This window comes from Microtus oregoni, unplaced genomic scaffold, assembly GCF_018167655.1.
Source record: "Microtus oregoni isolate MIOR12 unplaced genomic scaffold, Mior012 000004F_ref0000308, whole genome shotgun sequence".
Classification (NCBI taxonomy): domain Eukaryota; kingdom Metazoa; phylum Chordata; class Mammalia; order Rodentia; family Cricetidae; genus Microtus; species Microtus oregoni.
In genome coordinates, this window is record NW_024543063.1 from 8664416 (window position 1) to 8682444 (window position 18029).

Here is an 18029-nt window from a genome sequence, read left to right on the forward strand (position 1 = left end):
GCATCTTGATAGGCAGGCAACAGGAAGAGAAAGTGACACTGGGCCTGGCTTGAGCATTTGAAACCTCAAAGTCCACCCCAGTGACACACTTTTTCCAACAAAGCCACATACACACAGCCTAACAAGTTCACACCTTCTAATCTGCCATTCCCTGGTGACCAAGCATTCAAATCTATGAGTCTGTGGGAGCCATTCTTATTCATATCACTACAATATCTAACAGAAAAAGGTTAGGGACTAGAGAAATGGCTCTGTGGTTAAGCTCCCTGACTGTTCTTGAGAGGATCTGATTTGAATCTCAACCCCTCACATAATGATTCAACTGTCTTCAACTCCAGTGCCAGGGAATCTCACACCCTCTTCTGGCCTCCAAGGGCACCAGGCACATAGGTGTACAGAGACATACATGCAAGCCAAAAAAATCATGCACATTAAGTAAATATTTTTTTCAAAATAAAGAAAAATACTAGATAATTATGCTACTTCTTAAGTACGCTGCTGTCCATCACATATTTAAAAGCCTGAGGGAATATGAAGAGAAAAAACAAGCTACCATTTTGCTGACCACATCTCAGATTTTATAAAATATTGGTATATGTGGGTGATGCCTTGGGGTGAAACTACAGGTAATACCCTAAAATACTTTGACATCGGTCATGGTGGCTCATACATATAATTCGAACACCTGGAAAGCTCAGGCAAGAAGATTGTAGTGAGTTCAAGATCAACCCAAGTTACATAGTTTCAGGCCAACCCAGGCTGTAGTGGGATGCTTTATCCAAAAAAAAAAAAAAAGATTTCTGGAATTTGTATATTCACCAACCATATGTGTTCTTGGGTTCCCTGGAAGGCCAGAAGAGGTCATTGGATCCCCTAGAACTTGAGTTACAGAGGGTTGTTGGATACCATATGGGTATTGAAAACCAAACCTGGGTCTCTGGGATAAGCAGCCAGTTAAGAACAGCTCTTAATTGCTGAGCTACCTCCATTCCTAATTTCTGAGTTTTTACAGTAACCAACTGATAAATTTATAAAGGGACAAAACTAGTGGATGTTCTTTTTTTTTTTTTTGGTTTTTCAAGACAGGGTTTCTCTGTAGCTTTGGTACCTGTCCTGGAACTAGCTCTTGTAGACCAGGCTCTGGCCTCGAACTCACAGAGATCCGCCTGCCTCTGCCTCCCGAGTGCTGGGATAAAGGCATGCGCCACCACCACCCAGCTGTGGATGTTCTTCAAACAACAACAATACCAAAAAATGCTCAAAGAGAGTTGAAACAATGAGATTCTTCTAGATCAACTTTAAAAAAATTATTTCTCATGGTTTTTTGTTTTGTTTTATCGCTCATCCGACAAAACTAAGATTGAGAGATAAATCTGTTTTCGCTTAGCTGTCATTAGTCAATGATGGTGTTCCTGGATTCCAGCATAGTTGTGTGTGTGCATGTCTGCCTGCATTCACATGTGCATGTATGTATATACACCCATGTGCATGCACGTATCTGAGGGCATCAGACCCCTGGAGTTGCAGGCAGTTGTAACTACCTGAAGTGATAAGAACCAAACCCCAGTCGTGTGCAAAAGTAGGAAGCACACCTAACTTATGAGCCATCTCTTCAGCCCCTCAAACTTGTTTGAGAGAATGTCTTTCAGTATATCCCAAGTTGGCCTCCAACTCAAGATGCTTGTGCCTCAGCTTTTCCAGTGCTGGGATTACAGGTGTGTGTTGTAGGGAACTGCGGGCCTCTTCCCACAGCCTGGCTCTGATGTGGGAGTGTCATATATCAATTTGTTGATTTCATTGGTTAAGCAATAAAGAAACTGCTTGGCCCTCATAGGTTAAAACATAGGTGGGAGGAGTAAACAGAACAGAAGGCTGGGAGAAAGAAGCTGAGTCAGGGAGTCGCCATGATTCTCCCACTCCAGGCAGACGCAGGTTAAGATCATTCCTGGTAAGCCAGCTCTTGGGCTACATAGATTATAAGAAATGGGCTAGTCCAGGTGCAAGAGTTAGCCGAGAAAGGCTAGATATAATGGGCCAAGCGGTGTTTAAAAGAATACAGTTTCTGTGTAATTATTTTGGGGCATAAGCTAAGCTAGCCATTTGGGCGGCCGGGTGCCGGAGACACAGCCCCGCCGCTCTTTTTACAACAGAATGGCGCCCAGACGTGATGGACTAAATCCACTTAAAAACCTGAGAAGGCTTAAAAATAAGGGAGAGAGAGTTTAACACAGATTTTTGCTGTTTGTTGGTGGCATGCTGTAGAGAGATTTCCTGATTCGGCATCAGCAGCAGAAAAAAACGCTGCGTCATTTTAAAGCGCGGCTTCTTGGGGCTGTGCTGCCAGCATGAACTCTGGCTTTAAAGCATTTCAGTGGATTTTATGGGACTGGATGTTTCTGTTCCTGCTTGGGATCTGAAGGAGACTGCTCTGAGACCCTGCCAATGGCTCAGCACTCCCCGCCTGCACCTGGGCAGACTGCAGAATCAGGCTTAGGCAGGCAGAAGAGCATGGCGGATTCCTGCCGTCAGTACTGCGCAGAGTGCGTGTCAGATTTGGATGTAACTTGGATGAAAAGAATTTCTGTGCTGCACGCTCAGTCTCAGAATTAAAGTGCTGAGTGCTGCTTCTACCTGGCGGCCCCAGAGCTAGCACAAAATGGTACGTCCTCCATTTTGAAATTTTCCTGACTCAGCAGCAGGAAAAAACTGGCTGTTTTAAAATGCTGGCTTTCTGGGCTGTGCTGCCATTGCGATCTCTGTCTGGCTCCTGCGGGAGACAGAGCTTTTGAATGGAGCATTTGGGGTAAAGTGCTACGATTTGTTTGATGGCAACTAGACTCACTGTGTGCCTAAAAGGAAGTCATTATATGCAAGGATCAGAGGCAGGAGTGGCTCCGCCATGTTGGACTGGGCGGGGCAAGCAGGCAGTACCTGTTTTTGACCTAGGAATGTCACAGCTTAGATTCTTAAGCACTTAGTGATTTAAAGGCGCAAAACAAAGTGCTCCTGGATAGTAAAAAAGTTACAGATTCACAATAAAACAGATTCAGACATAAAAGACCACACTGTTGGATGAATGTACGTAGGCTTGAGAGAGAGAAGAAAAAGAATATAGAGAATAAAGTTGATGGTTTAAAAAAAAAAAAGGTAAAGTCTTTAAAGAAACAGAGTACAGATAGTTAAGAGATTAAAAGAAATAAAGAAAAATAAGCCACGTAAAAATGGAAAATTCACAGAGAGTCTGGATTATGTACATTGTGTTTTCTTTAAAATTTTTGACTGTGAAGGAGCTAACTACAGAGAGACATTTCATTACATGGGCTGCCAAGTTAAACCAGAATGGATATAAGGGTATTACAATTTCAAAATTTGGGTCTAAGGATATGATGCTTTGGAGAGGGTCTTCTTTTGCTTTCACAGAGGACCAGACCCTGTGGATTGCATCTATCCCGATATGGTATGATAGACCACGACCTCCCGAAAAGTTCCTGTGAACACCTTCAAAAAATTACTTCATTCAACTGCCAACTGAGATAAACCTGGCACACAGGTTACACCCTAAATGATCTGATTAACAGCGCCCCCATTCAGCAGGAAGCAGTTTGGAGAGAAAAAACTGCGCCCATGTTCCCAAAATATTGTTTATAAATGTTCTTTTACATTTAAAGGGGGATATGATATAGATATGAATAATTTGCATTGGTATGGATTTTACAGTCAATTTTGTTATATGTATATGTATTTCTGATCTTGATTAAGGTATTGTGATTGTGTAGTTCATTTTTAAAATGTAATGTATAATTAGGAAATATAGGTTGTTGATGGATAATCATAAATAATAGTCAAGTTTGTAGTCATGTTAGTTAAGATTTTCTAGATATACATAGATATATTTCAGATAGGCATTCTTCATATCTTTCAAAGGCTGCAGAATATGGCATTTAAAATATTTTAATAACTTAGGATTTTTCATGACAATGAGACACTCTGCTCCTGGCAGCACCAATCTACTTCAAGAAGAAGATGGGCATTGAAGAGGATCCTTATGGAGTTTGATAGCCATTTGGGCAAGAAAACTGCTCTTGCCTAAACTATTGCATAAACTGGACACAGAGAACCTGCAGAGAAAGGACTACTGAACTTGCCTAAAGGTGAGATGATCTTTCGGGGTTCCTGATTCATGAAAAAGTCTGCGAGACATTCTTCAGGACAAGCAGATAGTGACTGCCTTTGAAATTTCCTGCTTTGTGGAAATGTCTGCTGGAAACTATGGGCCTGTAGGCCAGAGATGGATGCCCCAACGGTACAAAAGAACTTTGGGTGACTGTCCAGGCAGCAAGATGTCTTTGTCATCTAGAGTTTGAAGTTTCTTAGTTCTTGTTTACTTAGGTAATATTATATCCTTCTGGAGTCTTTGATGGAGTTGAAGAATGAATAGTTATAGTTTTCCTTAGTTATGATAAAAGATAAAATAGATATATTGTAACTGTAATTCTTGCTTGATAACTGTTTTGCTATTGTAATCTTACTATGTTAAAATGAAAGCCTTTCTTTTTTGTTTAAACAGAAAAAGGGGTAGTGATGTGGGAGTGTCATATATCAATCTGTTGATTTCATTGGTTAAGCAATAAAGAAACTGCTTGGCCCTCATAGGTTAAAACATAGGTGGGAGGAGTAAACAGAACAGAAGGCTGGGAGAAAGAAGCTGAGTCAGGGAGTCGCCATGACTCTCCCACTCCAGGCAGACACAGGTTAAGATCATTCCTGGTAAGCCAGCTCTTGGGCTACATAGATTATAAGAAATGGGCTATTCCAGGTGTGAGAGTTAGCCGAGAAAGGCTAGATATAATGGGCCAAGCGGTGTTTAAAAGAATACAGTTTCTGTGTAATTATTTTGGAGCATAAGCTAAGCTAGCTGTGCGGGCAGCCGGGTGCCAGAGACGCAGCCCCGCTGCCCTTATTTCAACACGACTCCTGGCTGCCTGGCTAGCTTATGTCCCGAAATAACAACAAACAAATTGTATTCTTCAAAACACTGCTTGGCCCATTAAATCTAGCATCTTCTTGGTTAACTCTCGCACCTGGACTAGCCCATTTCTAATAATGTGTGTAGCACCCCAAGGTGCACTTACCAGGAATATTCTAGCCTGCGTCCACCGTGGGTTGGAGCTTTATCTCGCGTCTGCCCCAGAGAGGAGAGGCAATAGCGTCTGTCTGAGGCGTCTTACCTCACTTCCTTGTAGTAATAAGGGCAGCGGGTTGCGTCCCCAGCACCCCAGCCGCCCGCACGGCTAGCTTATGCCCGAAATAACAACACACAAACTGTATTCATTTAAACACTGCTTGGCCCATTCTCTTCTAGGCTAATTCTCACATATTAATTTAGCCCATTTCTAATCATCTGTGTGTGGCACCCCAAGGCGCGCTTACCGGGGAGATTCTAGCCTAGTCCATCCTGGGTCGGAGCTTCATCCCGGGAGCAGGGCATGGCGTCTCTTACAGGCGTCTGCTCCCAAGAGGAGAGCTGTCGAGACTGAGCTCACTTCCTCTTCCTCCCAGCATTCTGTTCTGTTTACTCCTCCCACCTATCTTCTAACCAATAAAATGGGCCAAGGCAGTTCCTTTATTAGCCAATGACCTTCCTCCATCACTTCCTCTTCCTCCCAGCATTCTGTTCTGTTTACTCCACCCATCTATGTTCTAACCTATGAGGGCCAAGCAGTTTCTTTATTTTTTAACCAATGACCTTCCTCCATCATTTCCCCCTTTTCTGTTTAAACAAAAAAAAGGAAGGCTTTAACTTTAACATAGCAAAATTACATATAACAAAACAGTTATCAAGTAAAAATTATAATATTTACATCTATTTTATCTTTATCATAACTAAGGAAAACTATAACTATAACTAACTATTCTTCAACTCCATCAAAGACTCCAGAAAGATACAATATTACCTAAGCAAACAAGAAATAAGCAACTTTCAAACTCTAGAAATGGCAGAGGCATCTCGCTACCTGGACAGTCACCCAAAGTTCTTTTGTACCATTGGGGCATCCATCTTCGGCCTACAGGCCCATAGTATCCAGCAGACTCTTCCATGAAGCAGGAAATTTCAAAGACAGTTCAGTCACTATCTGCTGTGTCCTGCAGAATGTCTCGCAGACTCTTTCATGAATCAGGAACCCCAAAAGATCATCTCACCTTTAGGCAAGTTCAGTAATCCTTTCTCTGCGGGTTCTCTGTGTCCAGTTTATGCAATAGTTTAGGCAAGAGCAGTTTTCTTGCCCAAATGGCTATCAAACTCCATAAGGTGCCTCTTCGATGCCCATCTTCCTCTTGAAGTAGATTGGTGCTGCCAGGAGCAGAGTGTCTCATTGTCATGAAAAGTCCTCAGTTATTAAAAAATTAAATGTCATATTCTGTAGTTTTTGAAAGATATGAAGAATGTCTATCTAAAATATATCTGTGTATATCTAGAAAATCTAACTAACATGACATCTGGTCTTATACAGGTCTGCCTGTTCCTCTAGCACAAGGTAATGCTGAGATTGATCAATTATTAATTGGAAGCGTGTTGCAGGCCTCAGAATTTCATAAAAAGCATCATGTCAATAGTAAAGGCCTAAAGAAAGAATTTTCCATTACATGGCAGCAAGCTAAGGACATTATAAAGAGATGTCCTACTTGTTCTTTCTATAATCAAACACCATTGCCTGCAGGGAGTAACCCAAAGGGTACTAAGAGAAATGAAATCTGGCAGATGGATGTGTTCCACTTTATGGAATTTGGTAAATTAAAATATGTACACCACACCATAGACACGTATTTAGGTTTTCAATGGGCTACTGCCCTGAGCTCAGAAAAGGCTGATTCAGTAATCCCACATTTATTGGAAGTTATGGCCATCATGGGTATACCTGCACAAATAAAGACAGATAATGGTCCAGCATATGTATCTAAGAAAATGAAATGCTTTTTTGATTATTATAATATAAAACACATTACAGGTATACCAAATAATCCTACAGGTCAGGCAATTATAGAAAGATCAAATCATACTATAAAGGATATGCTGAACAAACAGAAAGTTACCGAAAATACCCCCAGAAATAGATTACATAATGCTTTATTAACCTTGAATTTTCTTAACACTAATGAGAAAGGAACGACAGCAGCAGAAAGACATTGGATAATGGAAAAATCTGCTGAACTAAATCAATCGATTTATTTCAAAGATGTGCTGACCTCTCAATGGAAGCCTGGAGATGTGCTACGTTGGGGAAGGGGTTTTGCTCTTATTTCCACAGGAGAAGAAAAATTGTGGATACCATCAAAATTAATAAAGGTTCGACTTGAAGAGGAGAAACCTCTTAGAAAGGAGAAATGACAACTCATCCACAATGATGATATTCATACAGGTAGTTAGAAAAACATATAGAATGGGGGCAAGGTTCTGTTCTTATCTCCATAGGAAAAAACTCATCTTTGAAAAATTCAAGGGACCATGGATGTTTGGATACTGACAGATGGAAAAATACCTGCCCAATAGGAAATATCAAGAAAACTGAATAGGTAGTGTAAGTAAAATATATTAAACCATATTTCTAAATTTATAGAGCTGGTTTTGAAGTTGGACTCTGGCTCAGTCCCTCTCCAATTCCAAGCCTGTTAGTAAGAGAAAAACCCAGAGTTTCTAGAGTTTCTGTCTCATGTCAAGAGCCATGATATGGGATAGAAAGAAATATGAATTTAGAAAACATCTTTGCTTTTCTTCATATCTATCATACTTTTCATTGAATATATCTATCATGCCTTTCATTTAATATATATATATGTATGTCTATATATGTCTATATGATTAATGTGTAAGTTTTTCACAATGAACAATGAGTTTTTCCTGAAGTGACATTTGAAGTTTCCAGGAAGAAGATAGGGGCCCCATAACAACAACTCCACCTGGTTGATATGACGTCATGATACTAATAGTGCTACTACAAGACCTGTTTTGGGTACCAGCTGCACAAGACGATCCCAACTTGGTTAGCTGAAATGGTGCACATCTTATACAACATTTTGGCCAGACCTGCACAAAATACTCAGAGACTATTTGCAATTTTAAAAGACATTGATTTTGAAATTTAACCATCATTTTACTTTCACAGGATCCCCCAGAAAGAATGTCGCCCCCATAATAGCTGGAAGTAATTCTAGAGGACGACGTCCCCTCTCCCAGTAAAGTTTGCCTTTGGGTTTAGGGACATCATTTAGGGGTTGATTATAATTAGTATACCATTGAGGGTTGGGGGAGGAATTTTATGAGCTCAGGGATCATTTTGAAAAAAAAAAAAGAAAAAGAGGGATGATGGGATAATAAATTTGTAATTGTGAGTTACTGTTTTTAGACAAATATATTGGTATCAATTCTTGTATATTGATACAAAGTTAAATTATATTGACTTGTATGCATGCATGTTTCTACCTCTGTTTAAAACATTTTTTATGTATTGACATATATTGTATTGATATATATATATTGTATATATTTACCATATTGCAGTGTACATTTCTACCTCTGATTAAGATACTTATATAATGTTTGTGTATTGATATATATTTACCTACTGCAATGTATATTTGTACATTGTTTATATTTGGAGGTAATTGTCCTCATTTGTTTCACAGTCGTTTATTATCTTAGTCTTTAAGTTAGATAGATATTGAGAATTATATAGATTAATAGTCATCTAAGTTTGTCATTTATAATTAGACTAATCAGGTTCTTTAGATATATAGAGATTATACTCAGTATAGATAATCTTCAACCTTTTCAAAGAGCTGTGGAAAATGGCCTTCAATCTAACTCAGAGTTTTGTGGTAGTGAGACACAATTGCTCCTGGCAACACTGCTCTATTCCTGAGAGAATGTTGAGCACCAAAGACACTCCACCTGGAGCCTTTCTTTTTGGCAGAACTGGCCTTTGGACAAAGAAATGCCCATACCTCAACCACTGACAGAGATACAGAGCGTGCATCAATGGATAAAACAGGACTGTCATATCCTGCCAAGACAGGGTAAGATAGTTTTGAAAAGTCGCTTACCTTTGAAAATGGTATGTCAGTTATGTTAGGCCTTAGCCAAAGTTGGTTGCTTCAACGCTGCAAACGTGACTTTGGGTGATTGCCCAGGAAGCTAGTTGTCTCTGTGATTTGTTGCATGTTTTGGAAGTTGTTTTACCGAACTTCCTAATTACCCAGGTAACATTATTTCCCTTCTCAGATCTTCGATGGGGTTGAAGACTATATAAATGTAGTTACTTTTTTCTCATGACTTGGCCAAGTTATTTATTATACAAGACCTAAGCTAGTTAGAATAGGATATTTGTACTTATTGTATATAATTTCATAGTAGATTTAGAACTCTCTTACTTAAACAAAAGGGGGAGGTGTTGCGGGAGGTCCTTCCGCCTCTCCAGCCAATAGCCGCTGAGATACCAGCCCATTGGGGCGTGGTCTCTCTCCCTTTAAAAAAGCGGCTACTTCCCTTCTCGCTCTTTTTGCTTCCTGCTCCGGTTCCGGCAACTAGACTCCTTCCTGATTGCGCAGAGGGCTGTTGTCTGGGACGGTTATCTGTAAGTTTTTTCCCCTTTAAATAAATACCACCCTATTAATCATAATTCCAAACTGGTGTGGCATTGTTTGTGACTTACGCCTTCAGGTGTGTACCTCAGATTTTCGTCCTGCCTCTAGCAACCCAATTTTGTTTAGTCAAAACAAATTAATGGACAGTTTTGTTCACAGCTCGAGCCAATCCAAGATACAGGGTTCCGTGTCATTTGCTGAAGGAAATGGATGCAGCCAACATTCAACTGCAAATGAGAAGGTAGTTTGAATACATTTGGTATTTGGGTAGAGTTTCTGGAAAATACTAATCAGTTTGGGACATAAGCATTCAATATGGAAGTTTATCAAAATATTTGTACCTACCAACTAGTTATAGTAAAGATACTATTTATCCATATGTAAGAGTGAGTAGTAATATACAGTAACCATTGCTAAGAAAGGATCAGAGCCTAGGGAGTCTAGAGAAATTTACAAGCATGCAGTTGAACTACAAGAATTGTGTTCTAGCCTGGCCAAATTATTCCCTCAGTTTTAATTAGTTGTAAGAACTAACATATAGTGACAGAAGACTAGAGGTGGGTTGATTGCAAAAAGGCTTAGTGTCAGTCTGGGCTGGAATGGCTGGGCTGGAGTGGTGGCTTAGTGGTTAAAAACACTGGCTGCTTTTCCAGAGAACCCTTGTTTAGTTCCCAACACCTACACTGTGCACAACTGTTTGTAACTCCTGCTTTACAGGATCTGTGCTTCTGGCCTCTGAAGATCCTGCACATGCAGGCCCTGCGTGTTCGTGTGTGCACATATATACACACACACATACACACACATGTATACATGTAGGCAAAGTACCCAAAATAAAGGTTTAAAATAACTGAAGGCTTGATTTGAGAACATGGCTAACCTTGGACTCTGGAGACTGCTGTGCTGCTGTATTTGCTCTCCAGTGGTGTCAGCAGAGTGAAAAGATGTTTCTATAATCCCCTTGGGTGTGGAAGGGGGAGATAATGTAGCAAGCTGTGTTCAGAAATTTTATCATGGACTTGTAGCTGGAGTGAAAATAGCAGATCCAGTGAATGACAGACCAAGATCGATGAAACTCTCCATAAAAGCTAAAACATGTTAACATGTTTAGCATTGAAACATGTTAAATACAGAAAAAAAAAAAACTGTGTCAGTGACCTAGGTTAGCAGTTGCAATTTAAGAAATAAAAACAGCCGGGCGATGGTGGCACATGCCTTTAATCCCAGCACTTGGGAGTCAGAGGCAGGCGGATCTCTGTGAGTTCGAGACCAGCCTGGTCTACAGAGCTAGTTCCAGGACAGGCTCCAAAGCCACAGAGAAACCCTGTCTCGAAAAACCAAAAAAAAAAAAAGAAAAAAAAAGAAAGAAAGAAAGAAAGAAAGAAAAGAAAGAAAAATAAAACAGCAAAAACTAAAACTAAAGTCCGTAGTATGGCCATTGAAAAATTGAATGTTCCTGTTGACCAACTTAGAATGCATCTGAAGTACCGAGTCTGGTGACAGCCTCCTTCCAGCTCAGCACTGATCATTCTGCCTAGGAGTACAAATTTGGTGCCAGGCTTTGAGTCAATTGAGTGCAGGCAGAAAGGAACAGGAAATAGCCATTCACTCAGGATTTCAGCCTGGAAACAAACACTGGGAAGGATCTTCTAACAGCTGTCAGCATCTTCTGAGAAAGCCTTGGGAGCCTAGTGGAAGTTAGGAATTCCCTGTGAACATGTGTGTAGGCATCCAGCATTCTGTCCCTGGGAGTGACAGCACTGGAGATGGCTAACAGTGTTTAGTCTCTATGAAAACTATTCATCTCTTAGAATTCATGATGCAGTTCCACTGAAAGTGTGCTGTATGTTGAAAAGCCAAAATGAATCATTTTGGCAGAAGAAAAAGATGTTACCACAGTAGAATAGAGAGCTTGCTTGTATGGTAAGGCAAATATTTTTTGGTTTGAGGTAGAATATTACAAAAACATCATGTATGTATGTTTTTTTATGTCTCTAAAGGGCAGAATGTGACTCAGCAAACAATAATTTTGAATTGCATCTCCATCTGGGTCCTCACTACCGTTTCTTCAATGGGGCTCTTCATCCTGCAATCTCTCAAACAGAAAGTGTGTGGGATTTAAGCTTTGATAAAAGAAAAACTTTAGGAGATCTCCGTCAGTCAATATTTCAGGTAATTCTTATTTTTCTCTTAACAGAAACATTAAAGTCCATTTCGACAGACTGTTTCCATTTCATTTTATTAAGCGACAATTTTTCCAAAGCTCCATAGGAAAATCCTGTATCTTCTAGTGCATAGCAGGATAAACCAAACCTTCTCTGTGATTTTGCTGTTGTTGTTCTTTGTTCAGTTGGTTGAGCAGTAGGTTTGATTTGGTTTTAGATAGTATCTCACTATAAAGACCAGGCTGGACATGAAACCACAATCCTCCCATATCAGCCCCCTAATTACTGGGATCACAGGTTTGTGCCACCATTGCTGGTATTTGTAAGTCTTCAGAAATGCTTTTTTGTGTATTTTTCAGCAGCTTTTGAGGTGACTAATTGAGCCTGATAGATGACAAAGTAACGTTGTCTCTACTTTCAGGAAATAAATGAAAGAAAATTTCTTTTCAAAAGAAATAAGAGGAAATGTTGAGCCTAATACTTAAGAACCACTGAACAAAAGAAGATAACTAGTTTTGTATTCTCTGGCGTTAGGTTGCTTGACTGCTAGTGCTCATATTTGTTGTTCTGGTGTGAACATGCTAGGCAAGCCCTACGTACTAAGTAGATCCTTTTGTTAGATTTAGCTCGTGTTTCTGTGGTTTTGAGATGGTATCACTATAGCCCATGATGGCCTCAGACTCACAGTAACCCTTCTGCTTCAGCCTTGTGAGTGTTGGATTTACAGGTGTGATTTACCACACAGGGGTTTTCATCTAGTATTCATCTCCAGATCATTTCTTTGCCTGTGTTTCAGTCACAGGACAGTGGAGATGCTCCTCATTTGTACGTATGATAACTTTCCTAAACATTTCTTTTGGCTCTTCATTCAGCCTCACCAGGGCAAACCAGTTCCATTCTGGAAATAAAGAAATTATATCTTATAACATCTAATGTTGTATATGCACAGACATCTAGTTGGCATGGTAGGGCTAGGACCTTCTTCTAGCTGGTGTCCTGCCCTTACCCCCACTATCTTACCCCACACTACTGCCTGATCAAAGGATTTAGAAATGTAAATTCTTGCCAGGCTTAGTGGCATGTGTCTATAATCCCCATATTTTTAAGTTGCAAACAGGAAGATCAAGAGTTCAAGGTTGGCCTCAACTACACAAGAAGTTTGAGATTTTCTTTTTTTATTGAGACTCTTATCTTAAAAAAACAGGAAGAAAAAAAAGAAAATGTAAATTTAGGGCAAGGGTGCCCAAAAAATAATTTAAATGAAATCTCTAAAATTTGTATCTAGCCGGGCGATGGTGGCGCACGCCTTTAATCCCAGCACTCGGGAGGCAGAGGCAGGCGGATCTCTGTGAGTTCGAGACCAGCCTGGTCTACAGAGCTAGTTCCAGGACAGGCTCCAAAGCCACAGAGAAACCTTGTCTCGAAAAACCAAAAAAATAAATAAATAAATAAATAAATAAATAAATAAAATAAAATTTGTATCTATCACCAAAATTATTAGCTTTTTCTTTTCACCTAAGAAAAGCAAACTATTATCTTTCTTTCTTCAAGTGGTTTACAGGTAGTGTACATGCTGCTTCAGTTGCAGGCCCCTTAGGATCCTGTATATGTCTGAACTGCAGTAAAGTTCATTTCTGAGTCACTTCTGGCAGATTAAAGCCCAGAGACTTGGGGCTCTGACTTGTCTCTTAGGTACTGTGCTCTCTTTTCTCTGCTGTCTAGTATTTCAAGCACACATCTCTGCAAACTGTTACCTCAGATATAAGCTGCTGATGAGGGACCAGAAAATTGGCAATGTAAATGACTCTTATAAACATCTTCTAATACAACATGCCTTGGCTTTTTACAAGAAATATCTTACAATGTTATGAAGAAACCTAGAATAGAAATCTCATTCTGATATTAATCCGGTGCAGTTCTTACAGTCCCTGGCTCAGATGTAGAAACTTAATAAACCTCTGGCCATCTAGTATTTAACAGATCCTATGCTTACGGCGGAGGGGAGGAAGGGGGCTGGGATCAAACTTTGGTCCTCATGCAAGCTAGGCAAATACTGTACCACTGAGCTACACTCCAGCCCAAAATAAAAGTGACATTTTAAGCATGCATGTGGGCTGGAGCCAGTGTTGCTTTTCTAAGCAAAACCATAGCTCTTTGGGGCAGAAATTCAGAGGCTGGCTTGTTGAGCAGTTTGCTTTCTAAGAAAAGCAGTCCTTACACTGAATAAGATTGTCTAGATGGCTATTGGGGTTTTTCCTTTTGCATCTAAATTCTTTAGTCCATAACGGATGCAGTCAACATCTTTGGATTTAAATAATTTATCAAATGATATTTATTTATAGAATACTGGTGTTGGTCAGGGATAGGACTGTTCATTTGCTCTTCTTCCTGAGTCAGGATTTGTGCTACTCACATGTTGGAGCTCATTGTTTTCCCACTCTTAATATTCTTTAGCTATTGGAATTTTGGGAAGGAGACATGGTTCTTAGTGTTGCGAAGCGTGTGCCAGCAGGACTTCACGTGTACCATACCCTTGATGGTAAGATCAATAAGGAACACAACAACTCATTTTATGTGACATCTTAGGGAAACTTACTTTGTCAGTCCTTCTGTGCCTCTACATTTTTTTTAAATGCATTTATCTCTCTTTCTCTGTGTGTGTGTGTGTGTGTGTGAGTGTGTGTGTGTGTGTGTGTGTGTGTGTGTGTGTGAGAGAGAGAGAGAGAGAGAGAGAGAGACAGACAGACAGACAGACAGATTGGAGCCTTTGGAAATCAGAGGACAACTTTCAGGAATGGATTCTTTGCTTTGACCATGTGGGTCCCAGAATGGAACTCAGGTCATCAGACTGTCAGCAGTGACTTCCCACTGAGCCATCTCAGCAGCCCTTGCATCTTTTGACTGTATAGATTAGGGTAATATTGTTAATTTAAAAAAACAATCTGTCCATCCTCCCAATATGGAATTTTTTTTACTATTTTTTTAAAAAAAGAGAACAAACTATTTTCATTATACATATCAATCTCAGTTCCCACACCCTCCCCTTCCATTCCCTCTACTTACCCCTGCCCCACCCCATCCACTCCTCAGAGGGAATAAGGCACATTGCTTTGGGGAAGGTCCAACACCTTCCCTACTATATCTAGGCTGAACGAGGTATACATCCAAAGAGAATAGGTTCCCAAAAAGCCAGTACAAGCAGTAGAGATAGATAAATCCTGATGCCACTGCCAGTGGTCCCTTAGTCTGCTCCAGCCATGCAACTGTCAAACACATTTAGAAGGACTAGTTAGGACCTATGCTTGTTCCTTCCTTGTCATTAGCTCAGTCAGGTAGACTGTTTCAGTGGGTGTCCCCATCATGGTCTTAACCTCTTTTGCTCATATTCTCACTCCTCCTACTCTTCAACTGGACTTTGGGAGCTCAGTCCAGTGCTCCAATGCAGGTCTCTGCCTCTGTTTCCATCAGTTGCTGGATGAAGGTGCTATGGTGATATTTATCAATCTGACCGCAAGGCCACCATCCTACCAAAACTTGAGAAAAATATTTTTATATAATTTATATATATATAACTATAATATATGTATGATTATTTATTTACATATAATATATAACCACAAATGATTGAGAAAATGGTTTAAAACCACTAAAATTTTATGTGACTTTGTTTTGCCCACTCAGCTTCAGATTATGTAGCAGACAAAAGCAACTCGTAAGAGTTTAAAAGGCACTTATGTCTCTGAAATAACAACAAACGATAAGAGAACAGCAGTGCAGTAACATACATTTGGGACTCTACTTTGCCAAATATTGTGACAACTGTCCCCTAGAGCAGATTGGTGGTGATCTGGTGCCATTTGGAGTCTTCTCCTGATCTCAGGTGACATGGGCCTAACTGTTGATCTCTATGTACCCTCCTGTCCTGCAGCTGTGCTCACAGAACCATATAATGGTCCAGATAAAAGCAATATAAAATACTAGAAATAATAAAATGAAATAATTACTGTTTTTATGGTTTTTCCTTAATTAGTGCCTTTTCAAATACACATTGGAAAGTTGCAGCTCTCTTTAGTTTAGCTGCATTTGGCAGTTATGGAGAATGAACTGACTCTCATCGTTCTAGGAGATGAACTGACACTGGGTGAAGCTGAAATTGCTGATGGGGAAGATATCTTTGTATGGAATGGAGTAGAGGTAAGAAAAATGGCTGAAGAAATATTCATGATGATTTAGGGTGTTTGAAAATTCCGTTGAAAAGCTGGGGGTATAGCCTGGTTGGTAGAGTGCTTGCCTAGCATACAGAAAGCCTTGGACCAAGCCCAGTCCCCAGCACTACGTAAAACTAAGTATGGTAGTCAGCACCCAGGAAATAGAGGCCAGAAGATCAAAGTTCAAAGTTATCATTAGCTACATAGCAAGTTCAAAGCCAGCCTGGGCAACATGAGACTATGTCTCATTCCAAGCAACAACAACAAAAAATGTCATTATAATGAAATTTTATTCAGCTTGCAGTTATTCATTAGAAAATTATTGTAATGAATTTGGTGTAATGAACACATGTGATTCCAGCACCAGGGGAGCCTAAGACAGAAGAACTGCTTAAGTTGAAGGGTAGCCTAAACTACGTAGTGAGTTTCAGGCCAGCCTAAGATATGTGTCTCAGAAATCATGAGGAGGTGCAAGGGGGAAAGGGAGGAAAGGAAACTGCTGGACTGTTCAGTACTCTTGAGATCCAGTCAGCGGGAGTTGTTAGAAAAAGAATATTTTGATGGCAGAGGAGGTGGTTCGATAGGTAAAGTGCTTGAGTACCTGGACCCATGTGAAAAAGCTAGGTGTGATGACATGCTCTTGTAATTCCAGCACTGAGGAGGTGGAGATGGACGTGGTACTGGGGCTACTGGCCAGCCAGCTTAGCCTACTTGGTGAGATCTAGGTCAGTGAGACACCCTGTCTCAAAAAAGAAAAGAAAGGACACCCAAGATTTTCATCTTCTCTGCACACACATAACAGTAGTTTATTAAGCATCTCCATTTTACCAGACTGTATGTCACATCCTAGCTGCAGAGGCAAGTTAGTCAACAATGGCTTTCTTGTGTAAATAACTGCACCATAGCTGTACGGATGGGAAAGGGTGTGTCCAGCACTGCTAAGGTAGGGATGACAGAGAAATGAATGTTGTCCCAGAAAGGAGTGAGGAACATTTCAGCTTCTTTGTGGCCTGTCCTTGTCCTCTGAGTTTCCAGCAGCTCATCACCACCATTTGACAATTCATAAAATTCTACCTTCAAGTCAGAAAAGATGAGTAAGAGAAATTTTCAGCATAAAATCCAAAGTCATTCTTTCAGTACTTAAGAAGCAGTGTGAAAAAAAAAAAAACTATTTCAGTTGGGAAAATGCTGGTTGTGCTACAAGAACAGGCTTTTGCTGTGGTAGGGTGTTTTTTGTAATTTGGCAAACAAACTTAGCTAGTGCTTGTGCTGGTGTTGCAGGTTGGTGGTGTCCAGATTCAGACTGGTTCCGATTGTGAGCCTCTGCTGCTACACGTTCTTCATCTAGAAACGAGTGGTGAAGGCTCCAAGTGTGAGCAGTTGGTGGAGTCGCCACATGTCTTTCCAGCTAATGCAGAAGTGGGCAGTGTGTTCACAGCCTTGGCCGTCCCAGTAGGCGTCATCCTCACAAACAGTGTGGAGTCTGAAGATGGGGAGTGCTGGACTACTATTCCCAAGGAAGACATGAAGAAGACATTCAGAGAACAGGGTCTCAGAAATGGAAGCTTAATTTTGGTTCAGGATTCAGACACTGATGATAACAGGTAGCTCACTGAAAAGAGAAAGGGGGGGTACTTATTTTCTTTTTTTTAACTCTCTTTTTATTTATTCTATGTGTCTTTTACATCATGTGTCTTGATCCCATTCATTTTCTCATCCCTTCGCGTCTGCCCTCTGCCCCAAAATAAAAACAAAATTTAAGAGAAAAAAGGAAAAAGATTAAAAATCTCATCATAGCATCTGCAATGTGACACAGTGAGTCACACAGTAAACCTCTTTGTGCACACATCTTTACCTGCAAGTGTTCAGTGCAGAGTCATTGGTCTGGTTCAAGGCCTCTGGTTTCTATTACAGTATTGATACTAGGTCCTCACTGGGACTCCTCTTGGCTATCCTGTTGTTGCCCTGTGTTGCAGAGATCTTGCAACTTTGGGTCTGGTGCTCAGGTTCCTTCTTG

At 40.4% G+C, this 18029-nt stretch overlaps 1 protein-coding gene across 3 annotated transcripts in view; it reads left to right on the plus strand.

Moving 5' to 3' along the window:
* Window positions 1-18029, plus strand: part of Usp40 (ubiquitin specific peptidase 40) — an 86840-nt gene that overhangs the window by 37042 nt on the left and 31769 nt on the right. For all 3 annotated transcript variants that reach the window (XR_005974163.1, XM_041650133.1, XM_041650134.1), the window contains exons 12-16: window positions 9799-9880; window positions 11640-11811; window positions 14259-14343; window positions 15928-15998; window positions 17294-17616. Coding sequence is in view for 2 of the 3 variants with exons in the window: in XM_041650133.1 (XP_041506067.1) it covers window positions 9799-9880; window positions 11640-11811; window positions 14259-14343; window positions 15928-15998; window positions 17294-17616 (733 nt within the window). In the remaining variant the exon portion in view is untranslated. The remainder of the gene's footprint in view (window positions 1-9798; window positions 9881-11639; window positions 11812-14258; window positions 14344-15927; window positions 15999-17293; window positions 17617-18029) is intronic.